The sequence below is a fragment of the Equus quagga genome, chromosome 1, assembly GCF_021613505.1.
Source record: "Equus quagga isolate Etosha38 chromosome 1, UCLA_HA_Equagga_1.0, whole genome shotgun sequence".
Lineage (NCBI taxonomy): Eukaryota > Metazoa > Chordata > Mammalia > Perissodactyla > Equidae > Equus > Equus quagga.
This window is the reverse complement of record NC_060267.1, coordinates 145,843,742-145,860,394: the sequence shown is the minus strand read 5'-3', so window position 1 is coordinate 145,860,394 and position 16,653 is coordinate 145,843,742. Positions and strand designations below refer to the sequence as shown.

At 47.8% G+C, this 16,653-nt stretch overlaps 1 protein-coding gene across 3 annotated transcripts in view; it reads left to right on the top strand.

The window, feature by feature from the left end:
• Positions 1-16,653, top strand: part of XYLB (xylulokinase) — a 49,708-nt gene that overhangs the window by 20,198 nt on the left and 12,857 nt on the right. For 2 of the 3 annotated variants that reach the window (XM_046646608.1, XM_046646614.1), the window contains 7 exons: positions 568-686; positions 2,296-2,377; positions 5,545-5,585; positions 6,192-6,307; positions 7,106-7,269; positions 7,921-7,994; positions 9,959-10,055. In XM_046646608.1, coding sequence (XP_046502564.1) covers positions 568-686; positions 2,296-2,377; positions 5,545-5,585; positions 6,192-6,307; positions 7,106-7,269; positions 7,921-7,994; positions 9,959-10,055 — 693 coding nt within the window. The remainder of the gene's footprint in view (positions 1-567; positions 687-2,295; positions 2,378-5,544; positions 5,586-6,191; positions 6,308-7,105; positions 7,270-7,920; positions 7,995-9,958; positions 10,056-16,653) is intronic. The other variant, XM_046646622.1, reaches the window with a different exon arrangement.

Genomic DNA, 16,653 nt, shown 5'->3' with positions numbered 1-16,653 from the left:
GGCCCAGTGGAGGAGGAGGCCCCTCCACCTGTGCTCTGAGTTCTCTCCCCTTTCCCATTCTCAGGAAAACCTTGCAAGAAGTGGATCGTCACAGGAAAGACTTAGCGAGCTGATCTTAGTGAGGAGCATGAGGAGGTTTAGAGGCATCTGTGGGCTTGCCTTGAAAAGTGAGATGTGATCGGGAAGTCCCTGAGGGCTGACCCATATCAGCACCAGGGCTGCCTCCAAGTAAACACCTTGAACCCCCGGGGACACGAAGAGCGGGTCCTAGTCAAGATAGTTCCCCCACTTCCAGGCCTTAGACAGCAGATTTCCAGACTAGCTGTGATGTTTGAGCCTGTGGGGAGTATTTAGAGGAGGTGGTGGGGCCATGTGTTTCCAAGGGCCCTGCCAGCCTCTGGTTCTCAGGTTCCAGAATGACCGAGGCACATTGTACACATTGCATTGGGAAAGAGCTCCAGGTACAAGTTTGCTGCAAGAGAATGATCTGCTCTCTGCCAGATTTTTGATTTTTACAAAAAGTCCCTTTTCAAGATGTTTCTGTTTCTTGTTTTCTTGCTTCCTTAGGTTCTGGAATGAATTTGTTGCAGATCCAGGACAAAGTCTGGTCACAGGCTTGCCTTGGTGCCTGTGCACCTCATTTAGAGGAAAAGCTTGGCTCACCAGTACCATCATGCTCAGTTGTGGTAGGTCCCTTTCCAGTGTTGTGGCTCATTTAAGAGTCAACAGCTACTAGGGAAGCAGTGCAGTACACACACACACACATATGCTCACACTCATTCATCCATTTACACATGGGATTTTCAGTCTAGTATAAGACAAGTCTTTGATGTAGTCAAAGCAAAATGTCTGGATCAGTGCCTTGCACTTAGTAGGCACTGGGGTACGTATATAGCTTACTGCCTCATGGCAGGGGGCGGGCAGGGACTTTGGAAGATTCCACTAGAAATTTATTAGAATAGGAAAAACACTGAAGTCGTAAGTTCTGGGTGATTGCACACCCTAAATAAAAATGCACAGAATGTTAAAATTTTAGGGCTAGGGACGACCACCGAAGCTTGAAGCAGGCAGTCTGGAGGAAGTACAAAGAAATACCAGCGAGCCTGGCAGGCACAGGCCCTGGCGCCAGACTGCTTGGGGTGGAATCCTGGTTCTACCACTAACCGGCTCTGTGACTTTCACCTGTGCCTCAGTTTCCTCATCATTTCCATTGCTCCTGGAACAATGGGAGCATTAATGCTTTCTATCTCATTGGGATGTTCTACAGAATAAATGAATTCATATATTTAAAGTGCTTAAGAGAGTGCCCGGTCCCACAGTAATATTAAAAACATCTAACTATCGGCCTGGTGCTCCCATTCAGAATAGACACTGGCTCTGAACGACCTGGTTTCCCCTTGTTGACTGGATAAGTTCTTGGCTGTTCTGTGGGGGAAATGGAGTAGAGAGAGACCAGAGCCCTGCCCTCAGGGCCCTTTGGTGGGGAGCACATGCCACACAGCCAGAACAACCAGCAATCCTGGGTCGGACAGAGTGTTGGCTGTGAAGCAAGAAGGGTCCCTGAGGCCTGGGGAGAGTCGTGGAGCTGGGAGGGCTGGGCCAGGAGGAGGACCTGGCTATGGCGAGTAGTCCCTTTTGGGAGTCCCAGCCACTGAAGCACTTTTCTGAGGTCAACACTGACATGCTGAAAACAGCCTTTGTCACCATGAGCAGAACCTCAGAGCCACACCATCATCTTCCAGAGTGTGCCCGGAAGTCAGCTCACAGAGCTGGAGGAAGGGCGTCCTTAAGGGAAGAGAAGTTTGCTCTGTGGCCCTGGAGTCCCCTCCCCTACACTGCTTTTTTTGGTTTATTTTCCTTGGAGCGTTGATGTCTGCGCTTGCGTGTCCCATTTCTCTTAATCCAATTGCTGGGCTGATACAGTGTACCTGTCAGGCACTGTCTGCTTCCCTGAGTTTGCAGACTGGTGTCCTCTTGTTATTTATGTGTTTATTTTTAATGCTATATCCAGAATTTGGAGGTCACAAAGCAAGTTCAGGTTGAGGATTGCTTTGTTCTAGCTGCCTTGAATCTCAGAAGCTAGTGGTCTTTGAGGTGGTGGGCGAGCTCATGTTTGCGGTTTCAAATCTGTGCTGGGCTCCTCTGGCGTTTTGTAAACAGCAGGGACCTCCCTGGTTTGCGACAGGGCGTGCTGGGACTCCAGGCTCAGTGACCTGGAGCCGGCGGCATTCCCGTGGCTGGCTGTGCCGGGCAGGAGGTTTGCCTCAGCAGTGTGTGCTTGCTTTTTCTCCTCAGGGAGCCGTTTCTTCCTACTATGTCCAGCGCTATGGATTTCCTCCAGGATGCAAAGTGGTGGCCTTCACTGGGGACAACCCAGGTGAGTAGCTTGAGAATTTCACTCCCTGAGCAGCCTGATGTGGTCCATGCTGGACATTTGAAGATGCCAGTCTGGCCTCTTGGTGAAGCCCGTCCGTGGCGGGGCCCCTCCTCCTGGCTGCCTGCCCCACTGAAATCAGACTCCTCGCACCTGCCCCACCTCGGCCCTGACTGCCCCCGGGAGCCACTGAGGACTGCCCTCCAGGTGAAAACTGATCAGCGATTAAGGAAGGCAGTTGTGCCCACCCCTCCTTAACTGCCTTTTCTCTTCCGAGCTAAACAGCTCAGTTCCTCTGTCCCTTCTCCTAGAACACAGTTTTGAGTCTCCACCCGGTCATTTGATCTGTAGGTATAACATTCCTCATCCACACGCCTTATCCCCTTCCCTGGCCTCTCCTCTTCCTCCTTCTGCTTTAGGGGTTCCTGAGGCTCGAGCCTGGAGGGGCCATCAGGTCTCTGAAGAAAGGCCTGGTGGCCACGCTGATACCCCCAGGCTGCTGCGCCTGGACCCCACCCTGCAGCCCCTTTCCTAATGAGCCACCAATCAGGGTTGCCAGATACAGTAGCTACAAATATGGGACACACGGCGAAATTTGAACTTCACAGGAATGATGAATAATTATGTAGTGTAAGTGTGTCCCATGCAATATTTATGAATTTCAGCTAACAGATGATTTTTCAGTGTATGTCCCAAATATTGTTTCTCTGAAATTCAGATTTAGCTGAGCGTCCTGTAGTTTGTCTGGCAACTCTACCCTAAACTGCCATCCTAAGCAGCGGTCTCTACCCCAAGGCAGAGAATCTCAGGGGCGTGTAAGAGGTTCGGGCTGCTGCAGGGGTGGAGTCCGGGTCTGTGCCGTTGGGAGGCTACCTTCCTGTCTGAACCATCCTGCTTCTCTCTGTGGGCAGGGAACGTGGGACTCTCTTTCTTCTATTTACCCCTCCTTTTAAAAACATTTATTTTTGGTTATTTTGTGACTTCAGCCTTTCTTCCACTTTCCACATCCATTAGCCTCCCTGTACTTACCTCCTATTGGAGGGCATGAACATCAAAAATAAGTCAATGAGAGAGAGAGATGCATGTGTCTAGGAGTGGAGTTGTCTGCCTAGAAATGGAGCTGAAGGTCTTTGTTAAGACTCATCCATCATCATCATCATCATTATAATGATGATGGTGACTATTATACTCTGTATTTTCTGCAGTGTCTATGTATACCTTTGTGACCAGGGAGAAACATTTAAGTTGCTGCTTCTATCCCTGCCACCACTTCGAATAATGCTCGTGGTGCTCCTAGGTCTGCTTTGGGCCTGTCTGCTTTGGAGCTGAGGGCACGGTTAGGACTTCCCTGGCACACTTGTGGTTGCATCAGTGTCCTGGCTGTGACCCCTCCCTCCTGGGATGGCCTGGCTCTGGCATCTTGAGGGAACCCCCAGGAGCCGGACGAGGGCCCTCTCTGTCCCTGACAGTTTCTCTAGACTGTCACGCAGAGCCCTGTTGTCAAAGCCCAAACCCAAACACAGAGCAGGTTTGGGAGGAGGGTCCCCAGTGATCCTGGGCCAGAGGTGAAAGGGAGATGGGGACTGCTGGACACATGGCCAGGTTTCAGCATGGCAAGATATGCAGCCCATTGCTCTGTCGCCTGGGTGCCTGCATTTGAGAGACAGCTCCAGTGTGCATGTTCTGGTACCCCAGGCTCCCAGGAGACCCTCAGGCACCAGTTCCTGTCAGCCCTAATGACTAGGAGGTCCAGCTTCCCTCAGAAAAGAATAATCAGTGTAAAAACACCAATTCAGGAAAATTTCTACATTTTGTGGGCTACGTCTGTCTTCCTTTCAAAATGAAAATAACTTTGTTAAATCTCATTAGGAAAACGTCTCTTCTTACCTACTCCATCAACTAGAAGAATGTCAGGGAGAATAGTGGGCCTGCTTTTTAACCACTGAACTGTGAGCTTCTGGGTGTGTTTGAGCAGGAACAACAAGGAAGCAGCTTTCTAATCCTTTCTCTTGGACTTTGGTTTCAGGCTGAGTGTTGGATATACCAGGCAGGTAGCCCTCAGCTGGTCCCTCCCTAAGTCTGACCTTCAGTTTGCTGCTGCCTTAAATAATGCATTAGTTTCTCCTTCATTAAAACAAGAGCAATAACAAGCACACAGACTAACGAAGCCTCATCATGCTTTTTTTCTTATTCACAAGGGATACTTCAGAAAAAAATTTTAAATACTGACAAACTAAAAGACGGTTATAAAAAATCATCCATAATCCCTTAACCCAGAAAGAGCTACAGTTACAATTTTGATGGCTCTTCTTCCAGCTCTCTTTCTGTGCTCATAAATAAACATGTTTTATTTTAACCAACCCAGGCAGTATTTTTGTACAGCATCATTTTAATGGTTGTCTAGGGTTCACTTGTCCCAGCATTTTTGCTTCCAGTCTCCTGTGGATGGAGGTTAGCATGGCTTCCATGTTTGGACGATGCAAACAGTGTTGAGATGCACATCGTGTCTTGTCCCTTGTTCCTGTAGGATGATTACCAGAGTTAGGATTCCTGGAGCCAGGGCTCTGATACACACTGCTGATTGTACCTCACCAGCAATGTCAGTACACCTGTTTTTGCCCACACTTCTTCTGCTCAGTCATTCATTCATTCACTCGATGTTTAGTGAGCATCTGCTGTATGCTAGGCCTTCTTTCAGTTCCAGAGGACCTCAGTGAACAAGGCAGATAAAGGTCGCTGTTGTGGGCCTGACGTCTCAGGGGCACAGACAGCCAACATAACCTCGTCCCTTCCATTCCGCTGGGGTGGAGGGCAGCCCCTCACTCCTGCCTCGCCTTTGTCTTTCTCTACCATGTGCATCCTGCTGTCTTAGCTTGGCCCCCTTGGTTCTCTGCACTCCTGGGAGTGTCTGACGGTAGGGAGTTTGGACCCCTTTAGGAGAGGCTTCCCAGTCCAAATCAGAGGTCCTGACCATAGGGACCCCATCTTCTCACCCTTGGGACTTTCCCTTGGGGCCTCCTGAGCCTCAGCTTACCCTGTTCCTGCCTCTAACCTAATATGTGGGTGGGGGTGAGAGGTGGGGGTTGCGCTGCCATCTAGAGGGTGACTGTGGTTTGCTTTGTGGTTGCCATGTGACCTCCACCTAACCAGAGGCTCCCTTCAATTCTCAGCGTCGCTGGCAGGCATGAGGCTGGAGGAAGGTGACATTGCGGTAAGGAGACTTCTCACACTCACAGATGGAGTCAGCTCTCTCTGCCCTGAGGACAAGGGTCCTGGGTCTTGGCAGCATCTTTGCTGCCTATCAGAGGGTCTGCTGGTCCCAAAAGGCAGCTGAGGGAGAGGATAGGGAGACCCAGGCCCCAAGACCTGCCCACATCTCCTCTCTTAGAAGGTCACTTGCCTTTGCTGAGCAAGCAGGTTCCCTGCCTGCCTTGACAGTGGCCAGTCTTGGTGGGTACAGTGGCAGAAGGGTCAGACATTGGGCCAGAGGATTGTGAAGTCCTCAGATAAATAAAGAAGACATAACCCATACCCTGCTGGGTCTAGTGGGAAAGTCATTTGGGGAACCAGTTGTCACCTAAACCATTAGTTAGGTGCAGTTTTGGTAAGTTCTAGAAAATCGGCCCACAGGATCCATGAGAGCCTGAATCCCAGGAGCTGACTTTGGACTCCTCTGGTGTAAGAGGGTCAGAAGAGCTTTCTCCGAGGAAGTGGCATTTAATCTGGAGGTCTGCAGCATGAGGAGTGAAGCAATGGAGGTCTGGGTGGGTGGAGCGGGTCAGAGACTGAGGCCTCACCTCTGCCCGTCTCTCCCCAGGTCAGCCTAGGCACCAGCGATACCCTGTTTCTCTGGCTCCAGGAGCCCACGCCCGCCCTGGAAGGCCACATCTTCTGCAACCCGGTTGACACCCAGCACTACATGGCGCTCCTATGGTAGGCTAGGTGGGGAGGAGGAGGTGCAGGCACATCTGGCACCATCTGGAGCACCCTGTCATTCCACCACTCAGGATCTTGTGGGCGGCTGAGACCCCATGGACTCATTGGGTCTTGCTGACCACAGAGCTGGGTGAGGAAGAACCCAGGAACTGGAATTGCCCCCAAACCCAGATCCAAATCACATCCCCAACGCCTATATCCTCTGTGGCCTGGGGCAGGCCCCATAGCGTATCTGAACCACACTTTGCTCATAAAGTTGAGAGAATAAGAGATTTACTTTCTAGTGTTGTTGTCACATGTCTGGCACATGGTAGATAGACCTTCAACAAATTGGAGTAAGCACGTCTTGCTTCCTGACAGTTCTCATGGAAGGGGTGTGCTCTGTGTCCTGACCACAGGCCTTTGGAGACCTACTGGAAGCTACTGAGGGTGGTTTCTGAGCCTCCAAGCCCCAGGAACCATTGGAGGAGATATAGGTCTAGTAAATACCAGCCCCCTTCCATTGTCCAGGTGGTACAGTGTGTAGAAACCACAGCTCCTTGTCTCTCCCTGGGGCTCCTTTGTGGTAACCTTCACTGTAAACAGTGCCCAAGACAAGTGCGTTTTGCAGTGACTCCCAGGCATGTGTGCTGGGTCTGATACCTGAGGGAGAACCTCAGATCCCTGCCATGCACTGGCTGGGGGTTGTGGTCCAGCCTGACCTGCAGCCTCTCTAAAAGGGACTCTTCACCGAAACACGTGGATCCAGTCAGCAAGCAGTGGGTCCCTCTCTCAGCATTGTGTGCACTTCTGCAGCTTTAAAAATGGCTCCCTCATGAGAGAGAAGATCCGCGATGAGTCGGCTTCCCGTTCCTGGAGCGAGTTCTCTAAGGCACTGCAGTCCACAGAGATGGGGAACGGTGGAAACCTCGGTAGGCTGTTTGGTGATGCCCAGGCCTGTGGAGTGGCAGCAGCTGCTGGTGAGAGGGACAAGGCCGAGGGTCCCATGAGTAGAGGCTGAGGGCTGTGGAGAAGCCAAAGGGAGCCCTGTCTGTCTACACTTCTGCTCCATGGGCCTTATAAACTAGTGTGAGACGCCATGATCTGAGTGAGGTCAGGCCAAGAGGCTGCTCTTGACTGCTGCTCCAAGTGGAAGATCAGGCCAGAGTTGCATCTTCTGTTCCCTTCGAAGCCCCTGGTGATAACATCAGAGATGGCAGTCACAGCACCTACTTTACCCTGGTGAATCCCCATATGCAGCTTTCTGCCCCGGACACAGAGTTCTGTTAGGAAAAGTGCCCAGCATCGGGGGCAGGCCTTGGTGAGCAGGGAGGGGGTGCACCTCCCTTGATCAAACCCGTGCTGGTATGTAAGGGTTAGTTTGGTGGCTGCCTCCTAGCCTGGGCTGCCAGGTGAGGCTAGGAAGAGTTCTCTCTAGGAAAATCTAGCCCAAGCTTTCAGGTGCTGCTGGAGAAAAGGAACTGAGAGTATTCACAGGTCTCATGGCAGACAAGAGGGGCCCTGGGGACAGGGATATGGAGTCATTTCACCCAGCTCTTTTCTAAGTCTTTGAGAAGCTTATCTTTTATTTTTGACCACTGACAGCTAATCTCTTCCTGGTCTTATTTCAGGTTTTTATTTTGACGTAATGGAGATCACCCCTGAAATTGTTGGACGTCATAGGTTTAGTGCAGAAAACCGTGAGGTATGTGTGTTACTGGTATTGGAGCTGCATTGGCTCCATTTTTGAGGATTAAATTTAACAATTGCCTATCAAATTATGCTACTTTTAGGGATCTCATTTATTCACTCTGCCATTGATAAAACAAACACTTTTGATGTGCCAGGGTGCATTTTAGATGCTGGGGAATCAGCAGGATCTGAGATAGGCACCATCCTTTCTCACAGAGAGAAGTCAGAACACCTACGGGTTCTCCCTGAGCTAACGTGCTCACAGTGACTGCCACTGAGCGTCACAGAGCCTGTTTCCTTGGCGAGCTTTATCCTACACCTCCTGAAACTCACAGATCTCCAGATCATGAATTTCTTCCCGATTGATAAAGGCTCTGGGATGGGAGGCACTCACATTTGCCAGTATTTATTGAGTGCTGTTTAGTTCTAGGCACTCTTTTGGTGGTTTTCTGTATCTTCCTCATTTACTTCTCAAAGCAACTCTGTGATGTAGGTATTGTCGTCCTCTTAATAGATGGAGAAATTGAGACCTAGAGAGGCTAAATAATGCACCCGAGTCACGAGGGCCTAGGTGGTGAAGGGGGTCAAACCCAGTCTTCTCTGGCCCTAAGCTGCTGTTTTATTTCCCCTCCACCATGTGACCTTTCCCAGGAGGTACTCGTTTCACACCCGCTGCTTTGATTGACTTTTCTGTGAAATAGTTATCAGAGAGTCATCACCACATTTTGGATTGGATCTGAGAGATGTTTCTGACCCTAATAAATGTGTGGGCAACTTCAGTAAGTCACTCTGTCTAGTAACTGTACCAGTTAGAGTTGGCATTTGATTATATGGCTGATGATGACGTTAGATATTGGATTATAAATGGAAAGCTTTATATAAAGTGTAGGGGGTTCATCTTGGTCTTCTGATGGAGGATCAATTTGGTTTCTGTTGTCACAGAAGATATGCCTGTTCTCTTTTACATAAACCCATCTAGGTTTGTCAAGGAGAAGGTAGTTTTGTTCATTCGTTCCTTTGATCAACAGATATGTATGATTGGTGCCAGGCATTGGGGACACATGTGGTCCCCACTCCACGGAGCTCATTGTCTAGGAGGGAGATGGGCAGTGAACAAGTGAATGAACACACATACGATTACAGTGTGTGATGTGGCTAGGAAGGGAAAGAACAAAGCGCCAGAGAAGAAGTGGGGGGTGGGCTGGGGGACTTGCCCTAGATGGGGTTACCAGATGTGGCCCCCCTGAGGAGGTGGCCTTGAGATCGAGACTTGAAGGATGAGAAGGATCCCACCATGGGAAGAGTGGGTAGACTTCCAGGCAGAGGGAGCAGGTTGAGGATATGAAAGTAGGTGTGTCACGTTGGAGTAGTTCTTGAGAGAGGGAGTGACAGCATCCGTCACTGGTCTCAGGGGCTGGAGAAACAGGCAAGGGTAGAGTTGATCCCCGTCATTGTCAGCCTGAAGGACACTCCATGGTTGGGGGTTCTCAGCATAAGCTCCTGGCTGTCACTGAGTGAGTATCCATGACATAGACTAGGCTCCGTTGTCTGATTCAAATATTATAACCCTAAAACACAGGTACCACTATCACCTCAGTTTTGTTAACAAAGAAAATGAGGTTCAGCAAGATTTAGGTAACTTATTCAAGGTTGCAGAACTGAATAGCTGAAGGCAGAACTTGAACCCTCAGCAGCCTGAGACTGAGCTCTCTGATGCTCTGACTCCCCACAGTGATCCACACGTGAGGCTGTGAGCATGTGTATGTGAGTTGTGTGTTTATGTGAGTGTGTATGACAGACGAGAGCCCAGCTATGCATGAGCTCCATTAGAGGCCTGAGTCATGAGTTCCCAATCTGGGCTGTTGTTTAAAAAGACAACACACACACAAATGCACACACACACATACACACAACAGACACATGCGTGAATGGACAATGAAAGTTCTTCACTCTGTGCCCACTTTCTTCTGGAGACAGGTGTCAGCATTCCCCTGGGATGTGGAGATTCGAGCACTGATCGAAGGACAGTTCATGGCCAAGAGGATTCATGCCGAGGGCCTGGGGTATCGAGTCAGTAAGTGAGCTGCCGGTGGGCTGTGTTCTGGGGTGGGAGCCCTCACATCTTGAGGTGCGTGAGATCCTTCAGGCTGGGCCTAGTGGGGCATTATCCGTTAAGGCTGCATTACTGGGGCCCCGTGCAGGAGGGAGATGGAGCCTGGCCCCTGGTGATGAGGCGAGAAAGTGAGTTGAAGGGTCACTTGTGGGCAAGCATAGCCCAGGAGCAGGTTGTTCCTGCTTCTCTGCTCTGTCCCAGGAGCCTGATCTCCTGACCAAGAACTGTAGGACTTAGAGATCTGTCTGTAACCCTAACCTCCAACCTGCAGACTAAATGTCCCAAGCTCTGGCCATGTCTAAGGACATGGGCAGTGCCGGTAGGAAAGGTCTGGGCTGGGGCCATGACTGGACCTTGGCCTTCTGGCCTGGCCAGGCCCCATCTACCTGGGGGATAGAGTTCTGGACATTTCAGTGTGGACAGGGAAGAGTGGGGATGTAGAGCCACTGTCAAAGCTGAGAGGTCTGGAATGGAGGGGCAGAACCAGGGCCGGGAGGTGCTTAGGGGGAGAAGGGGATTTCTAAGAGCTTGAGCTCTGGGATGGGCAGCTTTAGGAGGTCCGTGAGTTCCTCTTACAGATGATGTTGGAATGGTCTGGGGGGTCTGCAGGGAGGTTGGAGTTCAGGTTTCTAAGATGTGTTTGTCCCTTTGGGCCAGAGCAGTTGTCACTAGAGAAGGTAGAAACCCCTGAAGCCTCTTTGCTTGAGGGCCTCCTCATGATACTTTCAGGACCACCCAGGTTCTATATAGGGTATGTTTCATGTCTTTGGACCAACCAAGGAAAAGGATACTACAAAAGTGAGCATTAGGGGGGCCGGCCCGGTGGTGCAGTGGTTAAGTTCACACACTCTGCTTTGGTGGCCTGGGTTTCACAGGTTAGGATCCTGGGCGCTGACCTATGCACCACTCGTTAAGCCGTGCTGAGGCAGCCTCCCACATACAAAATAGAGGAAGGTTGGCTATAGCTGTTAGCTCAGGCCAATCTTCCTCACCAAAAAAAATCGCATTGGGTAAACCTTTTTGAAAACCTGTTAGGCAGCAGGTACTAAAACTACATGCACACTTACCCAGCAATCTCACTGCTCAGGGAACGCATAACAGAAGTATGTATACATGTCCTCTAAAGACGTGCGAGAGAACACTCATCATGGCGTTGCGCCCAGTAGCTCCACACTGGGAACAGCCCAAGGCCCACTGATAGTAGATAGGATAAATGCATTGTGGGGCGTTCATGCAACCTGATACTACACAGAAATGAAAACGAACCAGCCCCTACCACTCGCAACAAAATGGATGTATCTTACAAATGTAACTTTGAGCCAAACACAAAAGTACGTATGGCAGGATTCCGTGTACATCAAATTCAAGAACAGACGAAACTATTTCCTGTTGTTGGAAGTCAGGACAGTTAACTGTTGCCTTTCAGGAGGGGACCTGAGAGGGCCTCTGGGGTGCTGACGATGTTCTGTTTCCTGGGTTACACAGGTGTTTAGTTTGTGAAAATTTGTCAAGCTGTCAGCTTACGATGTGTATGTATGTTTTTCAGGATGTGTGTGCTCAAGAAAAATTTTTAAATAAATAAAATGAGCTTTATAAGAATTCTCATTCCTCTCCATCCCACCACTCAAAGTGTAAAAAAATTCCCCAGGGGCCGGCCTGGTGGTGCAGCAGTTAAGTTCGCACACTCTGCTTCGGTGGCCTGGGGTTCGCTGGTTCAGATCCCAGGTGTGGACCTACACACTGCCTTTCAAGCCATGCTGTGGTAGGCGTCCCACGTATAAGGTAGAGGAAGATGGGCACGGATGTTAGCTCAGGGCCAGTCTTCCTCAGCAAAAAGAGGAGGATTGGCTGCAGATGTTAGCTGAGGGCTGATCTTCCTCAAAAAAAACAAAAAACACGCAAGAAAAATTCCCCAAAGGTCTCCAAAGACTTCAGAGTTCTCCAAGAAACGCAGTTGGGTGTGCAGGGCAGGGATGGTGCTGAGGTCGGCCCTGAGTGCCTGGTATGAAGGGGCCTCCAGCCATCAGGAGGGGACACCCTAGGGGACGGCTGTCCCTGACAGCCCCCTGTGTAGGCAGAGGCAGTGAGAACAGAGAGGCCCTCCTGGGCTCGGAGGGGCAATGTGATTATGTCATCATTCCCAGCCTCTAAAGTATTTCTCATGCAAAACAGCATAAAGCTACTTGTCCTCTTAGCAAGCTTAAAGGCAGAATCAAACCTGTCTTGCCAGCTTGAAGTAAGACTGGTGATCATGATAATAATAGCTGCCAACATTTATTGAGTGCCTATTGTGTGCCCAGCCTGGTTCCTAAGCACTTCATCCTTATTAACAACAGTGCCTCTGAGATGGGTACTGGTGTTACTGCTGCTTCACAAAGTAGGAAACCAAGACCCAAAGTGGTAAGTCACTTGCTCGAGGCTGGCAGAGCTTCTGAACCAAGCCAGTCTGGCTCCAGACTCTGGGTTCTTAACCACCGGGCTACATCTGCTTTATGTAAGGAGTGATTGCTCTCTCAGTGTTTAGACACCATGAGACACATGCACCAGCTGGGCTGGGCTAAAGCCATGGTCCGTCTCAGCTTGTATTTCTATGTATATTTCATTTTGTTTGTGTTGATTTGTAAAATCAGTAAAACCTTATGATATCAAGTTTGGAAAATAAAGAGAAGAAACCTACATGTACTTATAATCCCATCTCCGCTCCCCGACCACTCGTACCATCTGGGAGTTCATCCAGTCTCCTTTACGAGCTTATTTTTGCATAACCATAGTCCTATTTCCTTTGTACATACAAACCCAAAAGTTCGTCAAAAGTCTTCTTAGGGACTGGCCTGGTGATGCAGCAGTTAAGTTCGCACGTTCTGCTTTGGCAGCCAGGGATTTGCCTGTTCGGATCCTGGGTGCATACCTACACACTGCTTGTCAAGCCATGCTGTGGCAGGCGTCCCACATACAAAGTAGAGGAAGATGGCCATGGATGTTAGCTCAGGGCCAGTCTTCCTCAGCAAAAAGAGGAGGATTGGCAGCAGATGTTAGCTCAGGGCTAATCTTCCTCAAAAAAAAATTTTCTTTGTGGTGCTTCACTTCATGCCCAGCTGACTTTCCCTACAGTTGGACACAGAGGATGTCTTTGATTTTCCAACGTGGAATCACACTAGAACATCCTCCCATGTCCTCGATCGTTTCCTTAGGGGGCTGACATTCCTTCCCCTTTTCCAGTCCAGACACTCTCTTAAAGGCCGAGGGTGAAGATGGGGCAGGCTGGGAGGCAGCTGCAGGGGCTTACAACATTTATTTGTTTTTAAATACTCGTGTAGTAAAGGACTGCCTTTTTGTTGTGAAAGAGTCATGCAATACAGAAATAGACAGATCTAAGCACTGTGAGACTCCGGAGGTCTCCCTCTGCTTTCCTGCCCTGCCCCTGGCCTCTGCATCGCCACTTACACAGTAGCCAGCCGTGGAGGGGTAGGCAGGACTGGTCTGCATTTGGGGCTCCTCCAGGTTCAGGTCCACTGCACTAGCCAAAACACAGTTGCTAAATGTTTGAGAGGTTTCTGTCTCTCATGCCAAAGTTTCCTGGCCTCTAGAGTCTTAACTCCACCTGTCTTACACTACCTGGGTAAGTCAGGTAGTATAGGGCTCATCTCATCCCCGGATTTAATTTATTTAGAATTCTTTGCATTCACAGCTTTTTGATAACTTTAAATAAGAATGTTTGTTTGTTTGTTGATTCAGCATTCTCTCACTGTTAGAGCATAAGGGATGTTCTTTCTTGACTATCTCCATTTTAAGTGGAGGTGGAACTATATGTTTATTATTTTTTATTGTGAAAAATATCATGCATACTGTCGAGTCTATGCATCATACAGCTAATTGTAAAACATACTAGTAAGTCAAACACCTGTTTCTTGAGCACTTTGGTTAAGAAATAGAACATTTGCCAGACCTTAGAATTGCAAGCCCATCTTCAATTGCAGGCCCATCTGACCCTAGAGGTAATTTCTCTCCTGATTTTTGTATTGTCATTCTCCTGAGGTTCTTTATGGTTTTCCTAGTTATGTATGCATCCCTAAAATTACCTCATTTTGTTTGCCTGCATGTGAACTTCATGATATATGGAATTATACTGTATGTGTTCTTATGTGACTTGCTTCTATAACAGTGTTATGTTTATGAATCCATCATGTGAATTAGTGTGGCTGTTAGCTCTTAACTCCACAGCACTATGGTATTCCATCACAAGATTATACTACGACTTATTTATCCATCCTTCTGTGATACACATTTGGTCTTTCCAGGTCACTATTATGAATAATGCTGCTATGAACAATCTTGTAAATGTCCTTGGCTGATTTTTCTTAATTTCATCTCTTTTCCTTTTAACAAACATTGGTAGTAAACTGACAATCTGAGTACAGATTCTATTTTTAGAATTTGTCGTGTTTGTCTAGCACGATGTTCAATTTTTTAAATCAAATACCTTTAGGTAGGGCCTGCTCACTTGGGTGCCACGACGTCACCCTCTGTTGTCATACACTAGCCTGGTCCACTCAGTTACACTGTCCTCCTCACCCCTGAAGGCATCTCCATTGTTGACACCTGGGCCTAAAGGCTCTACTTCTTTTTCTAGTAATTACCCTTAAAATTTTAACATAGATACTAAAATGTATAGTTTTTGATCAACATTTAGAATTTGTGTCCTGTTCAGTAATTATATTTTCCACCAGAACAACACATTACGTTCCCTCTCTTCTCTCCTTTCTTCACCTCCCTTTTTCTGGTTCCAGAATGTTACTGATTTGTGTGCATTTAACATCAATAATTATGTAAATTACACATTTGGCTGGTTCCTTTGATCAGTACTTTTTATTATGTCATGCATCTAACTTTTTTTGAATTTGTATTTCATCTTTCACCTCAGAACATCCTTGGCTAATTCTTTCATGTAGAGATGGGAGAGTGTAGAGGAAAGACCTCTGACTGTATGAAAATATTTTTGTTTTGCCTTCACACTTAAAGGCTCTTATAAAGGAAATTATAGAGATAAAAATATCTGAGTTGAAAAATATTATTTCAGAACTTTGAAAATAATGTTCATTGTTTTCTGACTTTTAATGTTGCCAATGAGAAGCCTGATGCCCATCAGAATGATTTTTTTTCTCCATAGAATCTTCTAGAATCTTCTCTTTCTCCTTAGAATTCTAAAATTTCTTGATTAATATCTAGGCATAGGCCTTATTCATTCATTGTGCTGAGCACTCATTGGCCTCTTTCATCTGGGGGAATTTATTACATTATGTCTTCCCCTCTATTTTCTCTGTTCTTTTTGCTAGAGTTCATATAGATTGGTGGTTTTCAACAGTGGCAATTTTGCCCCCGAGAGGATATTTGATAGTATTTGGAGACGTTTTTGGTTGTCCTAAGTGGGGAGAGCTACTGGCATCTGGTGGGTAGAGGCCAGGGATGCTGTTAAACACCCTACGATGCACAGGACAATCCTCCACAACAAAGAATTGTCTGGCTCAAAGTGTCAATTGTATACCGAGGTTGAGAAATTCTGTATTAAACCAGATGTTGGCCCTCTGGTCCTAATTTCACTGTGCTTTATTTCATCATGGAACTTGTCACCATCACGTCCTGTTTTGTTAATTTATCTGTGTGTTGATTGTCTGTCACTCCCCAACTAGAATATGAGCTGTCTGAGAGCAAGCATCACAGCTATCTTGTTAAACCACCTCCTGCCAGTGCTTAAACTGCTTCCGGGATATAGCTGGACTCTCCCTAAGTCTTTGTAGAATGAATAAATGTTAAATGGAGAGTGATCACTATGTCTTCTAACTTAATTCTGTCTCTTTGTTTATCACTTTAAGTGGTAGGGAATTTCCTGGATTGTATCTTTCAGATTATTAGTCAGATTTTGCCAAGTTTAGTCTACTGTTTAGCCTTTCCATTTATTTATATATATTCTTTGTAATCATAGATTGTTATTTCTTGTGTCTTGGTTCTTTTTCATAATGGTTTATTCTTGTTTTATTGAACTCTGTACATCTGAGGATAAATCTCAAAATTTTTCAAATTTGTTCCCTGATTTCTTTTTCTTAACTATTCTGTTTGTTTACATTGATCCTTCTCTTTCATGCTCTTGTTTTTTCTCAGTTATCTTGGCTGTGAGTTCATAGTGCTGAATGAATAACTGGGTCTCCTAGTGTAGACAGCAACTCTCGGTGTCCTTTTCAGGTGCAAGGTCTCTTCTCCCAGTGGGTCTCCCCACACCTGCTCCAGCAGAAGGGCTGCTTGGAGAGGCTGCCTAAGTAGATGGGAGACAACAGAGAGATGTAACTTGAGGCCTGTGAGCACTGTACAAGCTTTTAAGCTGGAGACCTCCTACAAAGTCTCTCCAGATGCCAAAATCAGCAGGATTTTGTTCTAGTTGGAAGATGAACCCAGCTTATTTATCTGATGGGCGGAGTTACCTTCCAAGTCTGCGTCTTTCCGTGTCTGCCATGGCAGTTCAGTGTGACTTCAAGTTCTACTTCTCTCTCAGGCCCTCCAGGTGTCC